Raw genomic sequence first — 19,667 nt, 5'->3', positions numbered from 1 at the left:
CAGAGAGGATGTTGGAACATATTTGAGCCAAGCTCCCCAGAACCCAAATCTAGGAGGGGGGAGGGCAGATGGAATTTGGGGAAAAGCTATGTTTGGATACTTTGAAGAGGGAAAGAAAATCCTTTGCCTTGGGACTTTTGATAGATATTTATATATAAAACTTGGGAGTTCATGTCTATATTAATATATAGAAAATGCATATATGTATATATGTACATACAAACATGCATTTAAAACAAGAACCAACAGATAGATGAGCCAAGAGCACAGTGGAACATGACTTATAGAACAGGTAAGAGATAGGAAGACAAGCATTCTTCATATATATAAACATCATTTTCTAAATAAGTAAACGGAGGCCAAAGAGAAGGTACTTGCCCTGCATCATACAAACAGTCCCAAGTAGGAACTGAACTCAAACCTTGCTATGTCCATGCTTTTATCTTTCACCTGCCTGCCTCCTCCTTTCTCCCCCCTACCCCCTCCCAAAACTTCCACATGCCCATGTCCCTATCCTGGGCTCCAGCTGTCCAGAAGAAGCAGGCAGCACCCCTGGCCAGCCTCCAGCTGTGAGACAGCCAAGCAGTGGTAACTTTGTGACCTCAAGTATCTGCATAGGCGTGAGCAGTGAAGGCAGCTGGAGTTGGCAACATTTTTTGGCTGCTGTTGCTTCTCCTTCCAGCCCAACAGGGCACCCAGACCCTTAAATATAAAGCAGTGACAAGACCTCTGTCAAGTCCAGGGGTGGCTAGAGACCAGCAGGTAGGAGGCTAAAGTCAAGTGGACCACCCATGACTCAGAATTCCTGGGTCAGCTCTCTAGAAACCCACCTCCTTCTACTGATGATTGTTTAAAATAGAGGTTCTTAACCGTTTTAGGGGGTATACCCCTGTGACGGTCTGGTGAAGCCTATGGACCCCTTCTCAGAATAATGCTTTCAAATAGTTGAAGAAAATGGTAGACTGCAGTTAGAGGTTACTGAAAATAAAGATGTAATTGCTTTTCCCATCCAAGTTAGTGGACCCTCTATTTACAGACCTTTTGGGAGCCCATGGACCTTAAATTAAGATCCCCTAGTTTAAAATATCCCAATGGCTTAGGAGACAAAGAAACCCTCATAAGACCCACCAAGATTCACTCTGTTGGTTTTTCCTGCTCCTTGCCAGGGATTTCAAAGCATGTAACAGGCTTAATTTCTATTAATGGATGTTATGTGGGAGAGGAGGGAGGAGAGAAGTTTATCTTCATGGTAAATAGGCCTAAGTCTGCTGAGTCTTGGTTCTCAACTCCACCTCCATTCCCCTAGCAGAATTACATATTTTCTCTTTGTCTCCTGTGTTTTTCCATTCTCCATCTCCTTACCTCCACCTGGCTTGGCAGGACCTGCCCAATAGCAGAGACCTGGAGGTGATATTCCCTTTGTAGCCATGGAAAGTAGAACTCAGGAGAGCTCTATTCCCAGTTCTAATGCTAACTCACTATAACTTTAGGCAAATCATTTACCTTCTCTAGGCCCATATTTACTTGTCTAAAAAATGAAGAGATTAGGTTAGATTTTCCCCCTCCAATCCTAGAAAGAATGGAAATGAGAAAAGAGAGAAGCATACAGGTGAGGGTGCAGGGTCAGTCACTGAACATATGGAGCATGGAATCTTCTATCCTTTCCTTTCTCAGGCTTTTGAGCATATGCTTATATGTTCCTCATAACTCCTGCTCCACCCTTTACCTTCTTATCCCCACCAAGACCAACCTCACCCTTTACCCCTTCTCCTTTGGGGTGGGCCAGTAGTGGTGGTGCCCAAAGCAAATTGACACTATTTTTCCCTTGGTAATTGCAAAGGGGGAGAATCACGCGTCTCCTAATTTTAACCAGTATGTGAGGGACCAGGGTGCCATGACTGACCAGCTGAGCCGGCGGCAGATCCGAGAATACCAGCTCTACAGCCGGACCAGCGGCAAGCATGTTCAGGTCACTGGGCGCCGCATCTCCGCCACTGCTGAAGACGGCAACAAGTTTGGTGAGACCCAATCCACTTTTCCCCAGCCCTACCCCTGCCTCCTCAATCTTGACAAGGGATACATAAAATGTCACTTGGGTAACAATGACCCCTTTTGAGGGTGAGCAGGAAGGGATCAAATGCTCACACTGAGAAGGGGTGGGGGTGGTTGGGGAGAGTGAACCTGGCTCTGGGGTTGTGGCTGATCATGTGATGAAAAACAAAGATAAATAAATACCTGCCCAGCTCTAGCTTCCCAAAAAGTAGTTGCTTCCCACCTCCCGGCCCACTGCACTATGAGGGGTGGAGGGCCCAGGCCGGCAGCCCCGACGGACGGCTCTCTCTCTCTCTCCCTCCCTTCTCCTCTGAACCTCCAACCTAAACCCCAACCTCTAAAACAGCCAAGCTCATAGTGGAGACAGATACATTTGGCAGCCGGGTTCGCATCAAGGGGGCTGAGAGTGAAAAATACATCTGCATGAGCAAGAGGGGAAAACTCATTGGGAAGGTGAGGCCTTGGTGGGGAAAGGGGTTCATGGGTGGGAGTGAGAACTGAGTTTTATGACACAGGTGTCTGTGGAGGGTGGGATGGGCAAGGTCGGAGTGGCTCCTCTATGGCATCCCTCCTCCCTCTGCTGGCCACCTGGGGTCAGAACACCTTGGTGGAGCCGCCCTGGGAACAGCAGGAGGTAGGGATCCACAAACACCTGTTCCTCCATCTTTCTCCAATTCCTCCTTCATTTTTGGGCCAGCTCCTTGTTTCCCCTTTGGACCCTTAAATGAGCAACCCCCACCTCTTCCCTGAGTCTTAATGAGTAAAATTTTCTCCCCCATGCATCTGAGGGTGGTCCCAAAGAAACCTCTCTGTTTATAGATTATCTCCCCTAGTATTAATAAATTGTGTTTATGAGCACTTACTCTATGTTTGAGGCCCTGGGCTCTGTGAGGTGGGTGATGAAGATTAAAGAAAGGATATAATGAAGTGTCGGCATTTATAAATTAGGCAAGATTTGGAACTTAGATGCTTTCTGTACCTTCTTTTTAACACCTAGAACTTAAAATGATTATAAAAATGCACAGCTAAATGCTAGCTTATATAGAATTTTCTGGCATTTAAAACATGTGCATTCTTTTTTTTTAACCATATATATTTTTTAAAAATGTCTGTTCATCGCATCCTTTTGAGTGTTGGGCCCAAGGCACCAGCCTGCCCCTGTCCAAAAGCTGCCTTAATATGCCTGAAGAGGACAAACTGTATTGACTAAGTACAGTAAGACTATAGGGAAGGATCTTAAAACTTCAGAAGGATCCTCTGAATCCTCACAACAGCCTCCCCATTAGAGATTAGTGGGTGATAGCTCCCCTCTCCTCCTTACCCCATTCATTGCTAATCGCACTCCTGAAAGGAGTCTGGGAAGCATCGCTAGGGTGTCAGGGCTAAATGCAGACTTTCCCAAGGACTGCACCCAAGGTATCCCTATAGAGATATAATTGACTCCACTGGGACCCCCATCCCAGAACCCCTCTTTTCCTCCTTCCTCAGCCCAGTGGGAAGAGCAAAGACTGCGTGTTTACAGAGATTGTGCTGGAGAATAACTACACAGCCTTCCAGAACGCCCGCCACGAGGGCTGGTTCATGGCTTTTACCCGCCAAGGCCGGCCCAGACAGGCCTCCCGCAGCCGGCAGAACCAGCGGGAGGCCCATTTCATTAAGCGTCTCTACCAGGGCCAGCTGCAGTTCCCCAACCACGGGGAAAGGCAAAAGCAATTTGAGTTTGTGGGATCAGCACCAACCCGCCGGACCAAGCGCACCCGGCGACCTCAACCCCTCACGTAGTCGGGGAGAAGAGTGGGCATCCTGGCCCAGAACCAACCCTCCCACCCCCGTTCCTGTAACAAGGACTGGGGTGAGGGAGGGGAGGTCACCCCCATCAGACTCACAGAGGAGCCCCGTGGACCCCGAGGGACTCAAGAGCTCCTCCTTTTGAAAGGGGACAGGACTGCAGCAGAAAATGGGGGTGTCCTGGGGCTTGGGGAAAACCACCAAGAAGGTGATACCCCCCAGATCACATATGGAATGGAGAGAGGGAGAGGGCGAGGAGGCGGGGGAGGAAAAGAGAGATGATGGGGGGGAGAGGGGGAGCGAGAGAGAGCGAGAGAGAGAGCGAGAGAGCGAGAGCGAGAGACCGAGAGCGAGAGACCGAGAGCGAGAGAGCGAGAGCGAGAGCGAGAGCGAGAGAGCGAGAGCGAGAGCGCTCCAGCTTAGGGCAACTAGGCAGAGACCAAAGTGAGAACTCCAAGTGTCGCTCTGAACACAGACACCTAACTCCATTCTCCAGGGAAATGGAGCGGAAACGGCTCAGAAATGACACACATATGACAGATGGATTCCAGGGTTCGCAGATACTCTTGGACAGCTCTCCTCAGATTTTGCTCCGCGTTCGTCGCTATTGCTCCCCAGTCCCTGTTGGCATGAATCCTTATTGTAGGAACCAGCCTCTCCAGTCCCACTTTTTAATAGAAAGAATGAAAAAAAAAAGGCTGGCCATCCTATGTGTATTTCACCATTCTGCCACTCCTCGAATAAAACCATTTTCCTGCAAAGGGTAGGGGATTTTTTGTTTGAGAGGAGGGCGAAGGGAATCGAGCAATTTCGATAATCTACTAGCAACAAAGTTTCTTCTCCGAGAGGCCGGCGGAGAAGCGCCTTACGCTAAGCGGGATAGACGAGAGGCGCTCTGCCCGGGAGAGCTGGGAGCAGAGTGCGGCGGGATAGGTGCGGAGGGGGCGCCGCCAGGGGCAGCTCTGGAGGCCGAGAGTCGGCAGCCCAGGGAAAGAAAGACTTGGCAAACTTCCTTTTAGTGCGGTGGGGAGGAGGACCTGCACAACCTTGGCCCAGGAAGTTTTGGCTTCTGGGAGGGACTTTATCGGGGGAGTGCGGGGAAGAAGGAGACTTGTCCTAGTTGTGGAGTGGGGGAGGGGAGGAAGACAGTCTGGAAGCCCCCACCCCCAAGAGGGAAGGGACAGTTTTATAATGTGACCTAGCCAAGGGCTTGCGTCTTTCTTGTGGTGTGTGTGTGTGTGTGTGTGTGTGTGTGTGTGTGTGTGTGTGTTACCCGCCACAGTGGCGAAAACTAAACCCACTAGACTAACTTGAACAAGTCTGGGGAGGGGGACCAGAGAAGCGGCGGGGGTGCAGGATGGGTTCGGGCAACAGTCAGGGTCAGCACAAAGAAAGAAGCGAAGTCTCTCCCCCTCCCTACACACACAGGCGCGCACACAGCACACACAAACACTGCCCCCCTCTTTGGCCAGGATGGCGCGGGGCACCCAGACCCCCGGCCTGGCCGTGGCACTGCCCCAGGGCTCCCCAGTGGCCAGACTGCTGAACTGGCCCAATCTCTACAGCCCGCCTCCCAGTGGCGGCCGAGCCGGCCCGCGGAACACCTGAAGCTGCGGAGAGCGAGGGTGGAAAAGATCCCCCGATACCCAGCTTTGCTCCGATCGATCCGGTGAGGCGGGATGGGAACCTGAGAGGTGGTGATTATTCAGAGGGCAGAGTGGGTGTGGTCCGCCGAGGCTGGCCAGGCCGGCCTGCGGACGCGAAGCGGACACACCTGAATGGGAATCTCAGTGCGTGGAATAATAGGGCCTGGTGCGCACGGATGGGGGCGGGGAGAGACCTAAGTGAGGGTACCCCCTCCCCTTCCCCTTCCCTGGGGTCACTCTGAGGGGCACCCTGCCAGAAACCTCTGGGTGGGTGGGTTGGCAGGGGTGTGAAGGTTTGCGTCGTCCCCCAGGAAGGGGAACAGAGCCACCACAAAAAGCGGTCTTCTATTTTCCTCCCTCCGTCCCTTTCCTTTTTTTCTGCCCTGCTTAATCTGGCAAGGTGTGAGGTCAGTTTCCCACCGCCACACTACTCCACCCCCACCCCCAAACCCTTACCCAAGGCGCTATGAGATTTCCTCCCTAGACCTTTCTTCAGGAGGTCGGGCCTCAGCGCAGCACTAGGAGGGAGTTCTAATCCACACATGTAAACACGCGTGTGCGCCTGCTGGCTCTGCCTCAGTTTCCCCATAAGAAGGAGACTTGGACCTTCCCTTTTCCTTCTGAAGGATTTTCATTGGTGTAGTCAGGTTGGCGGCGGAATGAAAGAAAGACACCTCCCTTTCTCTAGAAAGGGAACATTAGAAATTTGAGTGGGGAAGGGGGCAAACTCCTCTTCTAAACTGGCGGGCATCGGGAGGAACTGGGGGACGGCGCCCTCGTCTCTCTGCTAAGAGAGACAAACAGCCACTTTCTCCGCCTCCAACAGACGCCCCTCGGCACTGAACTATTTAGAAGGTGGTAGCTGCAGCCAAGAGGGAGGTCCTTCAGACCCCCATGGCAGGCTCCCCTCCCCCTTCCAACCTGTCATAATTGCTTTTTACCATATTGCATTTCTTTCCCTCCTCCCATCACAAAGAAGCTTAATCCTTGCCAGGAGGCTGTGGAGCTGATGGTGGGTTGGGGGAGGGCGAGGGTTGGGGTGAAGGGCAGCCGCAGCAACTGATAACTTTGGCGTTCAATAGAATTTTCAAAGTAGGGTCAACACCCCCCAGCCTTTCTAGAGGACAATGGTCTGAGGCCCCCCAGGTGTGACAGGCTGGCTTAGGGAGCTGGGAAGGAGGTGTGTGTGCTCTAAGGCTGCCATGTAAGTGGGGGCGGGGGGGGGGCGGGGAGGAGAAAGTCCATGCAATCCCTCTGGTTTCTACTGGAATTTGAGACTTTCTTTAAAACTTTTGACTGGCCTTGCCTCCCCCTACTCCCTCCCTCCGGTTAGAAACAGCTTCAAAGGTGGACCCGGGGCTTTTGTGTTGCCTCTGCTTTCTTCTTTTCCTTTCTCTTGGCCCCTCCCTCCCACCCTCCCTTTCTCCCTCCCTCTCTTTGGCGTCCCCAGCAGAGACAGGCCTCTGGGGGCCAACTGGAGAAAGCTCTCACTGTTTCCTTTCTTGTTTTTTGAGGTGAGACCTGTCTGGGAGGGGCAGGGAATGGGGGGGGGGGAAGGAGGAGGGGAGAAGGGAGGACTGAGGAGGAATGACAGTGTATAGTAAAGGGTGCAGTCAAGGGTGGTATCTCCATACCCCCCTCCCAACCCCACAAGCCTGGGTCCAGGGATTGTCCTGGATAGAATTGGGAAGGACTCGGGTCTGTTTTTGATGGCCCTTATCTCTACTTTCTACGTTCTTTTCTTTCTCCTCATTCTCAGTATCCAGTATCATCATTGTAGTATCTGTCATGCATGGGGGAAAGTGCCTGATAAACATATTTATTAACTTAAAAGATAATGATAATCACATGATATTTAAGGTTTGCCAGGAATATTATATCTCATTTGATAATAACTTCAATAACATTAAGTGTAATTTCATTTGCCCCTCCCAAGAATTTTAAAGGAGACACTCATGAATTCATACACCAAACATTTATAAAGTGCTTACTCTATGCAGGTCACAGTACTAGGTTCTGGGAATACAGATGACAAAGACCCCTGCCTGAAGGGAGCTTACACTGGGGAATGAAGCATGTGCTAAGATAACCATAACACCAGGAAAGTTGTGATAGGGTAAAACTGAGATCTGGACCGAATTTGAGATGGGAGCAGAATCATCCAGGAAGGCTATCCCAGGGAGGACGGGGGGGCCTAAAGGAAGAAAGAAGACAAGAATTTGGAATCTTTGGAGATGAGAAGAGAGCTCATTTTGGGTAGAGGGACCAGCCTGTCCAAATGCAGGTAGTGCCCAGTAACACGAATGAAGGCTGGAAAGGCCGGTTGGAGCCAGACTGCAGAGGTCTTTTAATTCTAGGCTAAGAAATGTATAATTTAATTTGATAGATGAAAGGAGTCATTGAAAGTTTTTTTGAGATGGTGAAATGACATGGTCAGACCTGGACTTGAGGAAGATTATTTTGGTAACTCTGTAAAGACAGACTGGAGAGGGGAAAGAGATTGGCTTGGACAGACTAGTTATGAAGCTATTACAACACTCCAGATTGGAGGTGTAATGAAGGCATGAACTAAGGTGGTGGCAAAGATAAGTGGAGAGAAGGGGACAAGTGGGAGCCATATAAAGGGAGAACGTAATAAATTCAAATCTCTAAAGATGGAATTGCAGTCCCTGTGACCAGTTGTTGGGGCTGGTTTTATTTTTGAAAGAAGGCTGTGGTATGTTCCTAGAATACCTTGACCACTTTTCTAGGTGATTCTGTGTATAGAGAAAAGGTACCCTTACTTGGTGTTGCCTTAAGATGCTAAGCAGATGGCATATTTGTTACAATGGCTTTGTTTTTCTTTCTTTTTCTTCCTAATGGAGAAAGGAAGGTGGTAGGGAGAAAAGAATAGATTTTCACTAATTTTTTAAAACCCCACAGTTAAAAAAAAAGATGCTTGGCAGAGAGAGCCAAGACTAGGGGTGGGCAAGGTCAGCATCTGCAGAAGGCATTATGCATAGTGTAGAGAGGGGAGTGCAAATTTTCAATACAATCTTTTACAAATGAATATTTTTAATGCCAGAAAATCTTACTGTCTGTGGATATTTTGTTGTGATAGATTACAATAGTGATTGTTATTGGCTAATTTTTTTAAAAGTTGATATTTAGCACCTTGAAGTTCACAAAGTGCTTTATCAAATTTGAATTGATTGTGTTATATCTCATATAGATTCTCTGAGGAAGCTACTACAGGTATTACCCTTTAAGAAGACAATAAATGGCGGGGGGCAGTTTTCAAAACTTGGTGAGGATGCACAGAGGTTTTGTTCCAGTCTTGTAAACAGATTTAGAGTTTCAGAGGATACCTTGCCAAGACCAGAATAAAGGACCAAGATCACCCTAAAGAGAAGGCAATATTATGGAAGAAGCAAACAAGAGCCAGCTGACTATATCCAAGTGTTATTATTTACATACTTTCCTACATAATTTCAAGGAAGCAAATTTAGATTTGATGAAAAGGAAAATTTCCCAACAATTACATCTATGCCAAAATGAAAAGGATGATCTTGGGAAGGAGTGGGTTTCCCCTCATTGGAGAATTTCAAGGCAAAGTTGGGTGATGATTTTTTCAGTTCAGTTGTAGCAGGGATGTTTGTTTATGAATTGCACTAGAACTCTAAGGTCCCTTCCAACTTCAAAAATCTATGTCACCTGGAAGAGGAAATAGACATGTTCTGTTTGGCCCCAAGTGGCAGAACAGAAACAATAGGAGTGAGTTTGCAGAGAAGCAGATGTAGGCTTGTGATGTCAGGAAAAACTTTCAACAAATTAGAGCTATCCAGAAATGGAACTGGGTGAGAGCAAGAGGGCCTCTGGCAAAGGTTGAATAACCACTTCTCCGAGGACAAACAGAATGGAAGTCTCATTCTAGTATAGCTAAAGTTAGATGAGCTCTGGGTGTTTGGCTATCTGAGGCTGTGATGCTGTGTTCTAACTGTGGCTAGTAATAATACCACTTTATAATGATGCCTCCACTTGTTTCTTCTAAGGAGTTCTGAAGCACACTGGGAAAGAATATTTTCTGTTCTCCAGATATCCCTTGTAGACAAGGAGAAGTTAAGACAGGTAGATTAAAAAGAAAATTCACTAGAAAAGCACCCAAAAGGAAAGAATTTTCCCAAGGTCTCAGAGCAGCTCAGAGGCAGAGCCACATGTTGGAAGGATGGAGTAGCTAGGTGGCAGAGTGGCTAAAGCACCAGCTCTAGAGTCAGTAGGAACTGAGTTCAAATCTGGCCTCAGACACTTACTAGCTATGTGATCCTGGGCAAGTCAGTTAACCTCAATTGCTTCCAAAATATGAGAGAGAGAGAGAGAGAGAGAGAGAGAGAGAGAGAGAGAGAGAAACCATGTGTTGGAAGCCATATGTAAATTCTAGAGTCACCTTCCACTATTTCTCCATGAAGAATTCTTAGAATTGAACATTGGTAATGGTACCTAAGCACCTAGCCAAGCAACACGTATATTTATTGAATGTCTACTGTGTGCACAAAAGTGGTCTAAGCCACTGTATGAGATACAGCAATGAATAAAACAGTCTGTGCCCTTGAGAAGCTTAGCTTCTGTTGGGGAGAGAAGATTCCCCAGAATTATGGGTATAAGGGAATCCTATATAGGCTCTATTTTTCTTGGGGGAGTTCAGAAGACATCACCATGGACTAAAGCGGTCAAGAAAAGCTTCCTGGTTGTAGGCGACAGGGAAGGGGGGAACTCCAGCTTTTCTTGAGGAATATTTATTAAATGAATGGATTTTCATGGGCACATGAAAAAGGAGAGGGGTAGGGAAAACCTATTGGTGGGAGGAATAGCAGGAGCAAAGGCTTGGGGGCAGAAAAGAATCAAGCTCATTCTGGAGGAAATATACCCCATTGACCACCATAAAGGGTTTATGAAGGTGAGTAGGAAGAGAAAAATAGGCTAGGCCCAATCCTGGAAGATTTTGAGGGCCAGGCTAAGGATTTTGAACCTCTTGGAGACTGTTTCCTCATGTGTAAAATAAGAGGTCCCAGTAGGTCTAAGGACTGTTGCAAAATGTTGAGAGTCTTTTAATCTATGTCTTTATCATGTTGGGCAGTAAGCAAGATTTTTGAGCAGGGGAGTGAGATGATGAAAGCATTTTTTTTTTTTAAGGAAGATGAATCTGCTAATAGTATACACGATAGCTTGGACAAGGAGAGACCATTGTGGCCAGGGTTATGAAGTCATTGAGCTAAGTGACTAGGAGGCAGAGGATGGGTTTGTGGTATGGTTCTCTGGATGGCTTCCAAGAAGTGACATACCTTCCTCTGACCCAGGGCTTCTCATAGCCCAGTGCCTTTACCATGGACTCCATGCTGCCAATAGGGCGTATGGTTATTGTGAGGATAAAGTGAGATACTGGATCTTTAAATGCTCTGCAAAATGTAAAGCACTGCACACATATATTATTAACAATGAAAACAGTGATGGGGTGGGTGAGAATAACTAAAGCCATGAGCCTATCGTTGGACCGTTTTGGAGTTTTAGAGTCATTCTAACAAGCTGTCGACATTTGGCAAACGTTTAAATCCCAATTAGTTTTTGGTCTAGTGGAGAGACAGTGAGGAAAGAGTGCTGGATTTCAGGCCAGAGAATCTGGTTTTGAATTTTAGTTCTACTTCTCCTAACTATGTGATCATGGTCTGCTCATTTCTCCTCCATGGGGCTCAGTTTATCATCTGTGAAATGAGGGTTGAGATAAGTGGTTCTCTAACTTTTTGCTTCCATTACTTTTATACTTTTTTCTTTTACCCCTTTATATTCTTAAAAATTATTGAGGGTTCCTCAAAACTTTTATTTATGTGGGTTATATCAGTATTCTATTAGAAATTAAAATGTCTTAGTATTGTTGTGAAAAAAGAATCTGGAGGCCCCTCTGGTAGTCCCCAGACCACACTTTAAGAACTGCTCTACTACATGATGGCTCTAAATCCTATAACTTAGGTCCCTGCCCCTCCTTTTCTTCTTCATTCCTCGTTGCTCAATATCATGGACACTCAGAACATTTTTTCCTGATTAGATAGCACCCAAGACTTCATAGGCAGAGGCTTAACTACTACAGAGTGAATGGGCTTGGCCAGGGATGGAAAACCTGCAGCCTCAAGGACATATATGGCCTTCTGTGTCCTCAAGTGCAACCCTCTAACTAAAGTGGACAACCCTGGGCTTGGATACAGGGCACCAGTGTTGGTATGCTTTCCTCTAATCGAGTGAGTGAGAATAGTTAAGGCTATGAATGAACATATTGCTGGGCTGTTGGTCTCATCTCAACCACCAGGGCCACACCATCCCCTGAAATCCATCTCCTTCTCAAGGCCATCCTTCCCTCACACTCCATGGGTATAAGGGCCACCATATTCTTTGGGAAGCAGGCTGCCCCCCTTTCCCAACACAACTTGACCTACAGTTGGACTGTCCTCTTCAAAACTGCCTATGGCCACTCCTACCACCTTTTGTTTTTTGCTCCTAGTAAAAAAATATCTCTAACTAGGGCTCTGCCAGCAGACCATAAGGGTCTAACCACAAGCTACAGATGTGTCACTGACTGTTACCAGGCGACATGATAGCAAATGTGGATCAATCGGTGATTGTAATTTTTAATAATCAGGCCATATCCACATAAGTATCTGATGATGTCCCCACAATTGAAAAACTTGAATTCCCTTGACCTATATCATTCTCCCTTTTATTCCTCCTTCCTCTCTGGAGCCCAGCTTGGTCAATGGTTAATATTTAGCCTCTGTTGGGTAAGCTTCCCTCCTTCCAACCTCCCTCAGCAGGGCCTAGGAAGCCTTGAGAGGGGGATGGGAGAGGGGGCAGGAGGAATGTGTGATAGGAAAGGGGAGCACTGGAGTGAGACTGAGTTAGATGGAAAAGCCCCACTGCGCAGGCCTAGACTTTGACTCAGGCCTGAGGCCAAGGTGAGCAGAGGAAGCTGAGAGGGAGCCAAGAAAGAGGTGAGTCTGGACAGCTGGCATGAGTGACCTTCCTCCTGGTTAAAAGAATCAAAGACCGGGTAGGGACATCTCTGAAAGTGGAAGGCTCTTCACAGAACCCTGGATTTGGCCACTTTGAGATGGCAAGTGTCTCTCCGTCTGACCACTGGAAACTAGGCAACCAAAAGCTATGCTGAGTTACCTGTATGTATGTAAGGGAATATATTCTACCAGGAGGTAAAGGAGGTACCTTCATAAAATAACTCCCAGATCCTATTTGGGTGGGATGGGGGTGGTTCAGGGTGGGGAATGTGATCCTGTGGAAGGGCTAATTCTGGCTCCACCCCTCCATGGGAATTTTTGCTTCCCAGAACTACTCTGCCAATCACTCTGGCCTCTATCAGAAGATTTGACCCTGGCAAGACAAGGGGGAAAGGATCAAGTTGTCCTCTTCTTTCAGCCAGCTAGAGTGTTTCCTTCCCATGAGAAAAGGAGGGAGGGAGGGAGTTATTGCCAAAGACAGAAGCAGAAAAAAAGAGGAAGTCCTCCACAGGCCTGGGAGGGCCCATTCATAGCTATGAGGTGGTGGATTCTGGGGGAAAGGGAATGATCAACCATCTTTGCTCAAGAGCCTCTCCCCCTCTACTGCTCCTGGGAGATAAATGCTACTTTTCATTCTGGTAATGACCTTGACAGTGTGCAGCCCACAGCTGTGGTCAGTAGGGGGAGCCCGGACACTCCAGGCCCTTGTGCACTAGAGCTTGGTTTGAAAGACTTATGTATAGTCATTTCTGGCAAGGGGCACATCATCAGGTTCCTAGAGTTTGGGGCAGAATAAATATACTTGCTCCACCATAACTTTATTTGCCCTTTGACTAAGTGGGAATTGAACATGAGAGGGACTATGGGATTGGGAGAGGGTGATCCTTCAGGCCCCCTCCCCACCCCCTCCTGCAGTTGGGAACTAGAGCAGGGAGGGCTGTGATGGGATGGGAGAGGTCAGGTGGTATCCTCAGCTTCATTTGGCATTTCAGTCAGAATCTTGGCCCTGTCCTGGTTCTGGTCATGTTGTCTGTGCCTGTATCTCTCCCAATCTGAGGTCACCTATGGGGAGCATCTATATGATTGCCTCATTAAGTACATATCTTTGTCCAGGCCTGTCATTCCCTATCCTATTCTCCTCACTACTTTTGAACAACTCTACTCCAGGCTTTCTATCTCCTATTCCCCCCTGCCAACAAGGCCAGTCCTCACCTCTCTTTGGTCCTGAAATGAGGGTGTCCCCAGAGATAGCCCACAGAGCCCACCCCTTACCTCAAAGGAGGTTAAAAACACAGAGCAAAACAAAACAAAGGGCAGGAGTGAACAAGGAAGACAGATGGATTCCTTGGAACTGCCCGTTTCTTCCATCCATACCTCCCTATCCCCATCTCTATGATACTATCTCCTCTCTCTCTCTCTCTGTCCCTCTCCTCTCTCTCCCCTCTCTCTTTTTCTCTCTCTCCTCTCTCTCTTTCCCTCTCTCTTCCACTTTCTTCTCTCTCTCTCTCTCTCTCTCTCTCTCTCTCTCTCTCTCTCTCTCTCTCTCTCTCTCTCCCTCCTCTCCCATCCACCCCCCCCATCAGGAAGAAGAAGCAGGAGGAGCTGCCTCCTCCTTGCTGCTGTTGCTACTGCTGCTGCTGATCTGGCCAGGAAGTTGTCGTGGCAACGAGAGGCGGGGAGGAGATGCACCGAGGGATGGAGGTCTGTGTCACCGCTGCTGCTGCTGCACCTCAGCCCCATGCCCAGGGGCCTTGAATTAAAGGTACTGCAAGAATTCCCTCCCCCCCCCCCCACTTCCATCCTTTACCTTCATCTCCTTAGCCCCCGCCCCAGTCCCCAACCCTCGCTTCCCTCCTACTTATGCTTCTATTGAGAGAGAGAGAGATGTACTCCCCCGACCTTCCTCTTTTCCTCCTGCCACCACCCTGGCTCCCAGTTATCCCTCTCACTGCCCTCTGGGTGTCAGCCTCTCCCAGCCCCAGAGGAACCTTCCTGGTTCCATTACAGTGATGGTTTTCAGGAAAGGGAAAGAAGTGGTATGAGGAGGTCCTTGGGGTGGGGTGGCGGAAAGGATTAATCTCAGGCTGCTGATGATAGAAGGCTGCCTGGTTTTTATCCTCACATCTGTGCTAGGGTATGTGCATGTGGATGTTTTTTTCTGGGCTGAGGTAGAAGCAGGAAACTGGGGAAAAGGGAGGTATATTCTCCCAGGCTCCTAGGCAGAAGGCCACCTATTCCTTATAGGCCTCCCACTGTTACTGATGTGAGCTCTGATTCAGGGTGCAGCAAGAGTAGAATTGAGGGGAAAATAAAGATATTGTATTGCCCATTCCCAGGGTCATTTCCACCTTTCCTAAAGGTTATATGCTTCTTCCAAGGGCTTCATCTGTTCTCCTCCTCTTTTTTTTTTTCTGTTTATAAAGATCAGATTTTTCTTCTCTTTCTCCAGGTTTTCTCTATACATTTCCACATGCCCTTCTGCATTCCCTCACCCCAGGATTATATCAGCCTTCATAAGCCACCCAGTTCTGCTCATCTCATTCATCTGACTCTTTCCCCCACCTAACGTCTCCTCCCTCTTATTGTGTATACCCTGTCCCCTAATAATGCCTCTTCTTGCCTTCTCTACCAAACCCTTGAGAAGAGGAAATATTTCCCCTAGATGCCTGGGACTAGATACCCTGATATTTGCCATAAAAATGCCCAAGACCCCTTCCTCAAATCCTGGGTTTCCTGGACAACTGCTGCTACCATCTACTGACTGACTGTGGGTAGCAGTTACTAGGGCAACAGTGGGGAATATTGAGGTATACAAGTGAGGACAGGATGAGAAAGAGGAAGTTTGGAAAAGTGGCATGAGAACTTGAAGATCTGAGCTTCTGGTCTATCCATGACCTGACGGAGCTGCGCCCATATTCACTCCTGGCAGGTGGGAGAAAGGATGGGTACAGAGGATTCTTCAGCTTTGCCTCAGTTTCCCCAGGCTTTTTGTTCCTGTGAGTCTTGGTAGCAACCCATGAATGTTTTATGTTGTCTGACAAGGAGGGAGCAATTCCTGTGGCCTGGCCCTTATAGAAATGTGCCTGGTTTGAGGTTTTCAGGGTTTTAGGGGGAGATCACTTGATCCTCTGTGTATATACAGGGAGGTAAGGAAAGGAAAAAGCAGACCTGATAAATAATAGGGCCTTTTCTACTCATTTTACTTCAGCTCTCAGGTGTGGGTAGGGGGTTTCAATTAGGTGGGTAGGGCAGCCTAGGGCTCCAAAGATCCTGAGACTTTCATTTTCTCTTAACTCCTAACCCCCTTGGTGAGCCACTATAATACCTCTAGCCTTCTCCTCCTTTATCCCGACCACCACTATTGCCCCCAGACCATGCCCTGTGGCATCCCTGAGAGGGCTTTGTCCAGGAGTACTGCCCACCCTGAAGAACTCCCCTGCTGCTTGTAAGGGTGAAGCAGAAGAGAGTTTCTCCAGGTATTTGGAGGCTGAGGTATTCTTAGGATCACAGGACAGGCCTAGGCCAGGGCTGGAGTTGTTCATTTCTTTGTGAGGATACCGTGTGTGTGTGTGTGTGTGTGTGTGTGTGTGTGTGTCTGTCTGTCTGTCTGTCTGTGTGTGTGTGTTTGTTTGTGAGTGTGATAAAAGAAGAAAAATTGACAGTCAGATGGATGGACGGTGGGTCGTGGGAATTCTGCTTTGTCATGATGCTGAGCTAATTCTCCTCTTGTTCTGAAATGGTTAGAGCCAGCAGCAGAGCAGGGGTGGAAGCAAGCTCAGCTCAGGCATTAACTCCAATGGAGAGTATGCATACACACACATACACACACACACACACACACACTCACTCCCTCACTCCCTCCCTTCCTCCCTCCCTCACTGCTCAGGCCCAGACACATGCTATCAGCTAGGGTGGGGAAGCTTGGAGGGTGTGTATGGAGGAAATCAGCCAGCCAACCATCTAGCCAGCTGCCCTGCCTGACAGCCAGATACCGGCTCCCCAGCATCAGGGGACCAATTCAAACCCAGAGATCATCCCGACAGGCTACAAGGAACCAGGGAACATGGGTGAGAGGGGGCTGGGGGCATGGAAAAGACAGAAATTTGCTTAGCCAAGGCTAGCCACCCCCTTTCCTGACTCCTGCCCAAACACCTACCCCCAATCTGGCTTTTTTCCTGTTATTTTTATTTTTATTTTTTCACTCTGGAAAAGCCAGTGCCCATTTGCCAGGAGAGAAGACCATTACCTAGGTGGATGAGTAAAGGAAGGCCAGTGGATTTGTGTTTGATCTCCCCCTACCCCTCTCCTCGATCTACCACCCAGGACACACGGCTATCCAGGGCTCTGGAGCTTCTCAGGAGGTAGGTGGCACATTTCCCTTCTCTCACTCACAGTGGGACATCTCTAGCCAGGCAGCAAGGACCATTCCCCCCACCCCAGATTGACTGAATTGAGATGGGGGAATGGGAGAGTGGTTACCTTGGCAGGATAATTGCCCTTATTTTGGAGGAAGGCCTTCTGGATGGGCCCATTCCTTGAAATAAGCTGAATTGTGTCTGGGTTTGGCCACTTGACTGAGAAAGGGGGACCGCAGTTTGAACAGGAACCTAGGATTGTATGATCTCTGCCCTGGCTACAGAGGATCTGTCCCACGCATCTAGATAGAACTAATCTGCTTGCTCTTGCCTTCTTTCAGGAGTGAATGGGGTCACAGGGGTATGGGAAGTGTTAGCATCTTTGTTGAATAATCTGAAACTTAGCATCCTCCCCTCCCCTGAGGGATTTCCTGAGTTAGGTAGCAACCTAAAGCTTGGTCTTGTTACCATAGGTTTATCATTTCCATTTACAAAGGTGAGTGGACCACATCAGTCCCCATCTTATCCAGGCCTGTTCCAGGCCGCGCACAAAGAGTTAACTCACAATGGTTCTGGGCCAGGGCTGGTTGAGGAATGAGGATGTTAGAAGGGTGAGGCTTCAGGCCCTGACCCTGCTGCTACTTGTTACATAGGAGAGCCTGAAGTACATGAAGCAGATGGGGGCTACACAAAGTCTTAGGCCCAGGAAGGTCCCCAGGGCACCTCAACCCTACCCTGTCCTTTCTCTCACCTCCTTCTTCATACCTCCTCCTTCCCACATTCTGCCCAGTAGGCATGGTACCCATTCCCTGTCTCTTGTCTGTAGTTCACTGTCACCTTGGGAATATCTGGAGAGCTGGGTAAGGGGATCCAGGAGGGATAGAGGAGTACTCTGTTGTGTACTAGAGGGATAGAGGAGCTCAAACAATAAACACTTATTAAGTGCCTACTGTGTACCAGGTACTGGAGAACTCTGTGAGAGAGGAGGTACATGAGAGGGTATGTGTGTGTGGTGTGTGTGTGTGTGTGTGTGTGTGTGTGTGTGTGTGTGTGTGTGGACAAATGTAAGCACATGGCATGGATGGCTGAGTGAGTGGGTGGTGCCAATGGGAGTGGGTGTCATCTGAAGAGTGTGTCAGTAGGGTGCGTGGGTGAATGCCTGTGCTTGTGATATGGTTATGTATCACTATGTTTCCCTGCGTGGTGTGTTATGCAACAGCTTGTAAGTTTTTGCATTGGTGTGCATGAAACAACCATGTTGGCATCTCAGGCAGGCAAGCAGTCAGCAAGCATGTGTGAAAAGCCTACTATGCACCACGCTCTGTGGTGAGTGCTAGAAATACAAAGTATAATAACATCCCCCCTGCCTTCCAGAAGCTCACATTCTGATGGGGTAGAGAGCACAGCAGTAACTGTGAGCGTGGGAGGGATATGAAGAGTAGATGGGGTATGATTTCAGAGGGAAGGCACTAACACACCGGTCATGCTTATTTCATGTGTGTGATGTAGACTACCAACATGTATGTAAAACATGTACATTTGTGTGTGTGTGCGTGTTTGTGTAAAAACTAGGGCCAAAATGGTTTAAAATCCCTTCTTCCTAGCTCCATAGAAGGGATGCCCCCAGGCAGATGAATTTAGGGCATAGGGGGATCATCCCTATAGCATCCTGGGCCCCTCCCTCTCCCACAGTGGTAATCAGTGCAGCTTGGATAAGTGACACTATTACCAGCCAGTAGTGCCAGCTATAAATAGGGGCTGGAGAGAGAACATGGGCACCAGAGGAACTGAGAACCACCTGGAGCAGGGGAGGGGCAGTGAGGACATATTAGAAAGAGGACAGGATAGGGTACCCCTAACTTTGACCATGATACGACTCAAGTGGAAAGGGTATCCCATAGATTCAGAGAGGACAGAGGTCACCTTGGCTGTTTCTTGCATTTCTCTCCCTCCCCCACCTGCCCTCATCCTGCTGGAGAGCTAGTTACTAAAAACCCCAGAGCATCTGGCTGCTAGGTGAAGGTCCAGGCATGGGGTCTGGGCCTGGAAATGCTCGTGTCATCTGGCCACTCCTCTCCTCACAGACTAGAGCTAGAACCGCCTATTGGACATGGTATGTCAGGCCCAGAACAGCCCTAAACACAGCAGACGGAGGTGCATGGGGCTGCTATGGAAAAGAGAGGAAAAGAATGAGGCGAGAGGAAACAGCTGTGTTGCTTTTCCCAAAACAACAAACTCTCAGAGAAAGCCAGAGACTGGGGCTTAATTCTGCATCGGTGGCATTTCTAGTGACAGGCAACAGAGTACATACAGGGCACTGGTCAGCTACTAGTCATCCCTACCCATACAATGACAGTGTCACTTAGACCATGCCCTCCCCCAACCAGCCCAAGGTGCCATTTTGGAAACTTGTGACCTAGCTGGATTCAGTCTTTATTTCAGGCATCCAACTGTTGCCACAGTAACTTGGGGGAGAGAGAGCATGGGAGAGGGTGAAAGGGGAAACCGGGAGAAAAGATGGTGAAAGAAAGGGAAGGAAAAACAGGGAGGGAAAGGGAGAGAAGGGAAAGAAGGAGAGGATGTGTGAGAGAGAGACAGAACAATAAATAAGACCTTGAGAAAACTGGACAGGAATTCCTTGGGGCAGAGCTGCCCCTAACCCCAACACTCACACTCATGTGGACCTAGTTTCCTAATTTTTTGACTGTCAGTGTGGGCTGATTTCATGCCTGCCCTCACCCTGCTGCCACTACAAGGGACTAGGAGGGTGTGGCGTCCATATGTGTATGTAT

General features: G+C 48.5%; 2 protein-coding genes across 11 annotated transcripts in view; both read left to right on the top strand.

Annotated features, from left to right (window-relative positions):
• Window positions 1–1,348: 1,348 nt before the first annotated feature.
• FGF17 (fibroblast growth factor 17) lies at window positions 1,349–4,179 on the top strand. Its single transcript, XM_072634951.1, has 4 exons — window positions 1,349–1,609; window positions 1,841–2,018; window positions 2,399–2,505; window positions 3,541–4,179. Exons 1-4 carry the CDS (start codon window positions 1,580–1,582, stop codon window positions 3,832–3,834), a joined length of 609 nt encoding a protein of 202 aa, XP_072491052.1. The 5' UTR covers window positions 1,349–1,579; the 3' UTR covers window positions 3,835–4,179.
• A 1,214-nt stretch (window positions 4,180–5,393) lies between these two features.
• DMTN (dematin actin binding protein) overlaps window positions 5,394–19,667 on the top strand; it is a 50,437-nt gene continuing 36,163 nt past the window's right edge. The window contains exons 1-3 of one of the 10 annotated variants that reach the window (XM_072634938.1): window positions 5,394–5,509; window positions 14,104–14,282; window positions 16,733–16,881. The gene's annotated coding sequence lies outside the window, so the exon portion shown is untranslated. The other 9 variants (XM_072634932.1, XM_072634929.1, XM_072634930.1 and 6 more) reach the window with 9 other exon arrangements.

The sequence above is a fragment of the Notamacropus eugenii genome, chromosome 1 (genome assembly GCF_028372415.1).
Source record: "Notamacropus eugenii isolate mMacEug1 chromosome 1, mMacEug1.pri_v2, whole genome shotgun sequence".
Taxonomy (NCBI): domain Eukaryota; kingdom Metazoa; phylum Chordata; class Mammalia; order Diprotodontia; family Macropodidae; genus Notamacropus; species Notamacropus eugenii.
Note: the sequence above shows the minus strand (reverse complement) of the source record. Positions and strands in the feature narration are given on the sequence as shown.

What these genes read in the sequence shown, in the direction of transcription:
- FGF17 (XM_072634951.1), top strand. Translation starts at nt 1,580, where the DNA reads ATGGAAATGAGAAAAGAGAGAAGCATACAG. An exon ending in GAAAAGAGAGAAGCATACAG is followed by an intron (nt 1,610 to 1,840) that starts GTGAGGGTGCAG and finishes GTAATTGCAAAG; the next exon opens with GGGGAGAATCACGCGTCTCC. An exon ending in TGAAGACGGCAACAAGTTTG is followed by an intron (nt 2,019 to 2,398) that starts GTGAGACCCAAT and finishes CCTCTAAAACAG; the next exon opens with CCAAGCTCATAGTGGAGACA.